This window comes from Glandiceps talaboti, chromosome 16 (genome assembly GCF_964340395.1).
Source record: "Glandiceps talaboti chromosome 16, keGlaTala1.1, whole genome shotgun sequence".
Lineage (NCBI taxonomy): Eukaryota > Metazoa > Hemichordata > Enteropneusta > Spengelidae > Glandiceps > Glandiceps talaboti.
Window position 1 is genome coordinate 11,539,474 of NC_135564.1, and position 7,544 is coordinate 11,547,017.

A 7,544-nucleotide genomic window follows, 5' to 3' on the forward strand; every position below is an offset into this window, starting at 1 on the left:
AAGACCCTGTAGATGATAATGATTTTCCTTGCCAAGTGTTTTTTTGTTTATTTAACAATCAATATATATATAACCATCGCCATGAGCGGTGCATGTTCGAACTGATAAAATGTCCAGTCGTTCTGTAGGCGGGGTTTCACGACAGAAAAGAATGCATCACATACATCTATTCGTGTAAAGTATGTGTTGTCTACTGCTTTCAATAATAATGTTATATTGGTATCTAGTCATTTTTGACCGGTATATCCATACAAGATGTATATAACCTTAAACCACTAGCTGTTTTGCCAAATATAGAACTTGCAAGCCCGCCATGTTGAATGTTGCATCGTGGGAAATGTGATAATTAATACTAATCAAATAGTATTGTAAACAATAATATTACATTGTTCTAACCAATAATCAATTCATATTTAGCCTGACCAGTGTGGGAGGTTTATTTGATCGGTAGCTCCAAATAAGATATTACAATAACAACAGATAATCCCACAGTCCTTTGCGTCTGAGCATGCTCAGTCTGGATTGTAAGTTCCCTACTGTATGGTTTCAAAGTTGTTCGTTCTTGATAATGTTTTAACAGCAGCACAACCGACTGAAAAATTGATAATAATTTATCGATAGTATGGCAAACGTTTTACATTTGTTATTCATAGAAAGGTGAATATAAATGGCTTAATGGTGCCCCTGTATGGTATACCAACTGGGCAGTAGGTGAACCAAGTGGTAGTCCAAACGATGGTTGTGTAAAAGCTACAATGGATGGTTGGGATGATACCGATTGTAATGCCTTTGTTCGGTACGTTTGTAAAATTCCTCTTGGTAAGTACTCTGTTTTTGCTTTTTACAGTTTATTTTATATGGATGATCATTGTGTATTCATTTTGGATTTTCAACTTTAAATACACCTCGACTATGTTTTTCTACTAGAAAAAAGCAACGTGAATAACACATGCCACGTCCGTGTCTGTAACTCATCTATTGTAGACGATTAAAAAGTGTGTGAAGTGTTTGTTACTGTACTTTTTTGGCAATATAAACACAGACTGGGTCGATGGGCCTCCTGGGACTTAGGAGACATACATGTGGATTATATGAACTCTGAATATTCGTGTTTCCTATACCTAAGTGCTTATTACTTCACTAAGACCAATAGTCATGAATATTCGGTGTTTATCTAATAGATTGTAAGTCTGCCAAGCCCGAACATTATGAGAGAAATGAATGTGAAATATTCTGAAGATTCACTTTCGTGTATCTTGGTAACAGCGCAATACTTTTGCGTTTTGAAATCAGAAAACAACTCTTCAGAACCGAAAGTTTAAGAAAATACCTGCATTTCCTGGATTGGTATGCCCTTTAAAAACAGTACACTTCCAATAATTTGAAGGCATTTTCACGATTTTGTACATTGCCACTTTTAGTTCCGCCACCAACAACACCGGATTACGTGAAGGGAACCTGTCCAACTCAAGATTGGTACGAGTACGGGCCAGATTGCTATCTCTTCGGCGGGAAATATGCAAGCGTAGATGTTCTAACGGCACAGTTTGAATGCAGGAAAAGAGGTTCTGATTTGGTCAGTATCCACCATCAACAAGAAAATGAATTCATTTACCACCAGATAAAAGATTCTGGAGATATTTGGATTGGATTGATTGAAGGATATAGTAAGTCCAGCCAAAACTTGTAACTATAAGTTGCACACTTTGGTTTTGCCTTTAAAGCGCATTTTAAAGCTGGCCTATGTGGGCCAAATTCCATATATTATTATTCATCATAACATTCATAGTAAGTGACATGACTTTAGTAAGTTCTATCATGGTAAGCAAATGTTATATGATGGCCCACAAGTATTTTAATTTAGCGACGACACAATTGTTGGCCACTTTAGTGTAATCTTTATGGTCGAGTTATGTGGTGATGGTAGCTCTAACGTGAGAACATTTTCGCAAATGCAAGCGTAGATAGACCTTCACAGTGCCACCTATGATGTACGCCACCTATATTTACACCCATCTGTGTTTTACACACCAAACCGTGTATTCCTCAGATCTCTATGACCCTAACAATTTGTCGGCACTATAGTCTCAAGGTCATACAGAGAGGTCTGAGTTGTGAATAATATGTAACTAGAGACCAGCTAAAGCTAGCTAGCAAAAGAGAAGGAACCATCATCTCGACACTGAGATGATCAACCTAGCTACGAATAAACACTAAAGAACTCAGAAAGACTACCACAGATGCGACATAATAACTTAGGCAGATTAAATACTGCTCTTTTATTATATTTAAATGAGCTATGTAAAGAAAGGATACAAGAAGAGTTTAAAATGTATGATTTTCAACTTTTTGATCATTATATACCAATTACTAGTAAACATCAGGTTTCTGTCTATTAACCTAATTAACCCATTTTTTGTCAAGATGGTTTTAGATGGGCCGATGGTTCTCCAATACAATACACTAACTGGGACATAGGGGAACCATCAAGCAGTGAAGAGTGTGTGGCTATGTCAAGATTACACGGACGATGGTTTGACGCCCACTGTTCTGATTATAATTACAAAGGCTATGTTTGTAAAGTACCCAAAGGTATGATACAACCAGAATCAATATTCTGTTGAAAGTACGGTCAATGCAACATCATCATAATAGGGAACTTGCAATCCAGACTGAGCATGCTCAGACGCAAAGGACTATGGGATTTCCTGTGGTTATCGTAATACCTAATCTGGAGCTACCAATAAAATAACCCCTCTACAATGATCAGGGAGACTATGAATTGATCAGCTGTGGTAAAAAACAATGTAACATTATTGTTTACAATACTATTTGAGTAGTATTTATTATGACATTTCCCATGATGCAACATTCAAAATGGCGGGTTTGCAAGTTCCCTATTGGGCCGACAGTCGATTTCTTTATGTTAACAATGCCGCTCCGTGAGAGTCGGTGTGCCCATTCATAAGTCTGTAGTCATTGCGTTTGTGTAACTGCAACGCAACCTGCTTCACAAAAGGGTGTCAATCAAGGTTACCATAAATAATATACTGGTATCCCAGGTAACAAACAGAGTGTCCGAGACTTATTCAAATCAATGTCTCCGGCAAATAAACCATGTATGAGAGTGTTGCATTGTAACATTCTATATGTACCCAAAATAGCTATCATTGATACACGTTACAAGTATTTTCAATGAAACAGCCACAAAGCAGCAGAGGCAAAGAATGTTTGTTTGTTTTTTTAATTTTAAACAACGGATATATATTACACACAACTGACCAGATTGAAACTGAAAATGCCTCCATAGACACGGCATACGTTTGACCCAAATCAAATCAATTCTGCCCAAACCCCCATTGTATGTGCGTACTGAATTGTACAGAAATCAATCCAGTTATTTAGGTAATGTGTACATAGACACATACATGTACAGAAAGACAGATGTACGTACATACATACATACATACATACATACATACATACATACATACATACACACACACACGGACGGACGGACGGACGGACGGACGGACAGACAGACAGACAGACAGACAGACAGACAGACAGACAGACATCAGTACAACAACAACTTCCTGTAAGCCATGCTTGGGGATACTCAACTAATGATGTGATTCTACATGAGTATAAAGCATCACTAAAGAACATGATACCATTAAATTGTACTTTGTGATAGAGTTACTAGTTCTGTTTAATCTTCCAGTCGTACCAACTGAACCACCGACAACAACATCACCGAGAACTACACCAGAGACGATCGAAGACAGTAGTAATGGTTGGTCATACTTAATTTGTACAAGTCTGAGTATCTTTGTATTTGCTTGCTTTTGTTTTGATATTCCAAATTGTCGTCTGGTTGATTTAGTTGGCGTGCTTTGCCACTTGAATTTTTCACCATTGTAATTCGATATATGAAGTTATGTCATTTACTCTCCTCACCAAGGCCATACAATTAGTAATACATTACAGTAGTGTTAATTTGTCAAATATATTACATACGGACTTACAGACAGACAGACACTTAGACACACATACGTGCAAATACACCATACATACATACATACACACACACACACACACATACATACATACATACATACATACATACATACATACATACATACATACATACATACATACATACATACATACATACATACACACACACACACATACATACATACATACATACATACATACATACATACATACATACATACATACATACATACATACGTACGTACGTACGTACATACAGTGCCAATAGATATGATATTAGTTTCATTCATCGAAAGAAAGAGATGTTGGAGTCGTAAGAAGGCTGAAGACGTCAATCAAAGCATAAATGATAAATAATACCTGTATGATGAATTGATGTTTTATCGTATCAACATTATCATCATCATCATCATTTATTCATAATTATTATTATACAGATATCAACATTCCTGCAGTTATTCTCTTCACTGAGGCCATTGTTCTGGTTATAGTTGCCATTGGCGTGTTAATATGGTGCGTATTCAAAAGACAGTCAAAAGCTGGTGGAGGCGGAGACTTTTACAATACCGGTTTGGAAAAGGGGAATAATTTTGACAACACGCTGTACTCTGGTGGTAGCTACACACCGTCAACTTCAGCATCGCCTGTTGGGATGGAGCCTACCTATTCTAACACCAGACATGAGCTGCGTGATGTAGAAGCAGATGCACGCCATTTTGTAAGCATTGCGTAAACAGTGCATGCTATGTGTACAGTGACAGGACTTCCACTAGTCACAAGAGTTTTTATATAAGCCATCAGTTTGATCAAAGTAAGGGCGCTTTTTAGGCACCGGCAGAGTGTCGTATTTTAGGGAACCTTCACTTCAGCAATTAAAAGGGGAGTTCGGTTCTCGGGAAGGCCACGTAATATATTAGTAAATGAGATTAGGAAAGTGTCACAATTGTATTTGCCTATTGTATTGGATAATTTAGCATGATAGTGTGATTTTGGCATCTCATTGCTGCCTCCGGTACTGCATGTCACTGCTGCTACTTTGGTTATGGTTAGGTATCACGATATCAAACCATATCAATCAAATCGCTGCTTATAACCATGTAGTGAATTAATTATAAGTTATGATGTGAGGATACAAGTGGGGTCTCACAGGGGTAAACGAGTTAGGTGGCTATTAGGGAGAGTGCCGTGGAGATTTAGATGTTCCCATTTAATGTGTGTTGGTTAACGGTCTGTCCCTAAGCTCAGCCAATGAGAGCCGAACATAGTTAGTCTAAATATAGTGAATTCACACACATTCACTACGGTGGTAGTAGTTTGGAGATAACCAATTTAGAACTTTCAACATATTGGCAGCAGTGGGATTAAGTCCTTTAAAACACTGATTTTGAGACTAGCGTCCTTTTTCATATCTGACGTCGACAGTATTTAAACTATGTATTTTAAAAGTTTCAAAAGGGGAGGGTCATGTTTTAGAAAAAGGAAATTGTTGAGTGAGCTGCTCTTTAGCACGACGAAATTGGGGTAGGTCATATTTTACGCACTACCCGTGATTGATTTCTCCCTGCTCCCCCCTCCCCACACGTATTACTGAAGGCTCCTTAAGCAACATACTCTATCTGATACTGATGATCCCCCCTATAATTACTCCAGACGCCCTCATCTACTCGGTCATGTCTTAGGTGAAGAAAAACAAATTCGACGTAAATATGGTAAAGGAGCATTAGTCATTTAAACAAGATATGTTCATTGATTTGTTATAATATATGATAATCGTAACAACTTTATCTAAGAAACGGTTTCTTTTTTTCAATGTTACTCCTCTTTACAGTATTATTCGCGTTTTATTCACAAAATATTATGTGGTTCCAAATGAAACTAGCGCATGTTTCTACAATTCCTTGACGTACACGACATTTTGGGACAGTCTCTAACAACTGCCGTATAGTTACAAAAAGATAGTAGATTAATTCGTCAAATATTACATTTTCTTATTCAAGAACGTAATATTGTAGTCCCGTATCCTTCAAGGCTTTGACAAGAGTGTTAGTTTGCAAACATTGACATACTTGCGAGTAAAACACGGGTTTGGGGCTTAGAAATGAATTTGTAGTTGTCGCTTTGTAGATTCGAGTATGTTATCCATAAAAAGAAATATACCCAAATACTAGCAAACCTGCTAGAAAGATGACACGTTACTGTTTTGCCTCCCGTTTTCTATCATTCCTGTTTTTGTTGTTGTTGTTGTTGTTGTTGTTGTTGTTCTTGTTGTTGTTCTTGTTGTTGTCTTAAGGCAGTCATTGTACTTGAATATTAGTTATACATCATATTTTAATACAGTTTTTACGCATTGTTTTTTTTACATTTGATACTCCAATGAATTCATTCTTGGTATATTTTCAAAATATAATTTTTTTTATTACAAATTGCTTTATCCATAATGAATTTCACTGACGCTATACAGCACCTCATCGTCATCCTTCCCCTACAATGGGGCCCCAGCGACTAATCTCATGCGAAAAACGTTTGGAAATGAGTGCATTCAAATGTTATGAAATCTACGTGTCGTAGGAAATTAGGGCAAACATATTGTAAAGTGTGAGATGTTCTTGTTTTAGAAACTTATGGTACATATTGTACGCGTATAATTACTTAGTCAACATGGATTGGCATTATGTTACACGACCTCATAGTGGTAATTAAAACCACAACCCTCTTTACAAACCCTCTTTACCGTACTATCCAAGATGTCCAGAAGAATAGAACTACCCTAGGTACTTGCCGTCCAGAATATGTGGATATCAAGCTTACAAAACAATATGTTTTGTTTTGCGATATCCGTGACTTTTGTGTTGTCGTTCGATCGATTGACTTTCCACGTTTTTTTCATGGTAAAAACGTATTTACAATTCACGCCATGCTGATCATAATTTACGGTTCAATTCAATTCAATTCAATTCAATTCAGGGAAATAAAGGCGCATATGTATATCATACTGATTGGTGAGTCGTTTTGTTGAAGTGCTGAAATGTTACCAGAGTTGTGTGTCAGTATGTGGTTTGTACGCTTGCTTGATAAACTTATAACTAATATCTGTTGTTCAGATAAAAATAAATCGAAGTACAACTCTTCTGGACATTAATATATCAAGAAAAAGTGAGTATACTATATTGAAAGTAAGGTCCATGGCCATAATTCGACAGTTCTTTGATCAAATACAGCTACCGCACCTGTCATTAATATTGCGCATTGAAATTAGAGGATAATTTGGCGTACAGTATTGCGTTTGTACAAACAGTAATTGTGAATATTATCTTCGCTAACAGTACTGTGCCCCTACTAGTAAGTTTGCGCCAATTGGACAAATACAAGGGAAAACGGTATTTGGCTCAAGCATCCTTCCCTAGACCTGTAGTCAATTTAACCTAATTATAATGCAAGGCATACTTACATTGGTTTGGACTTTATGAGTAAACAAGGCTTTTTAGGATAATTGTATGATTTTATTTCTGACTTGCACAATATTC

At 36.9% G+C, this 7,544-nt stretch overlaps 1 protein-coding gene across 1 annotated transcript in view; it reads left to right on the forward strand.

The window, feature by feature from the left end:
* The window catches only part of LOC144447104 (lymphocyte antigen 75-like), a 43,983-nt gene extending 39,230 nt beyond the window's left edge, over positions 1–4,753 (forward strand). Inside the window, exons 41-45 of the mRNA XM_078137010.1 lie at positions 654–819; positions 1,422–1,667; positions 2,425–2,592; positions 3,698–3,796; positions 4,458–4,753. Of these exons, the coding sequence (XP_077993136.1) occupies positions 654–819; positions 1,422–1,667; positions 2,425–2,592; positions 3,698–3,796; positions 4,458–4,753 (975 nt within the window). The remainder of the gene's footprint in view (positions 1–653; positions 820–1,421; positions 1,668–2,424; positions 2,593–3,697; positions 3,797–4,457) is intronic.
* Positions 4,754–7,544: the final 2,791 nt, after the last annotated feature.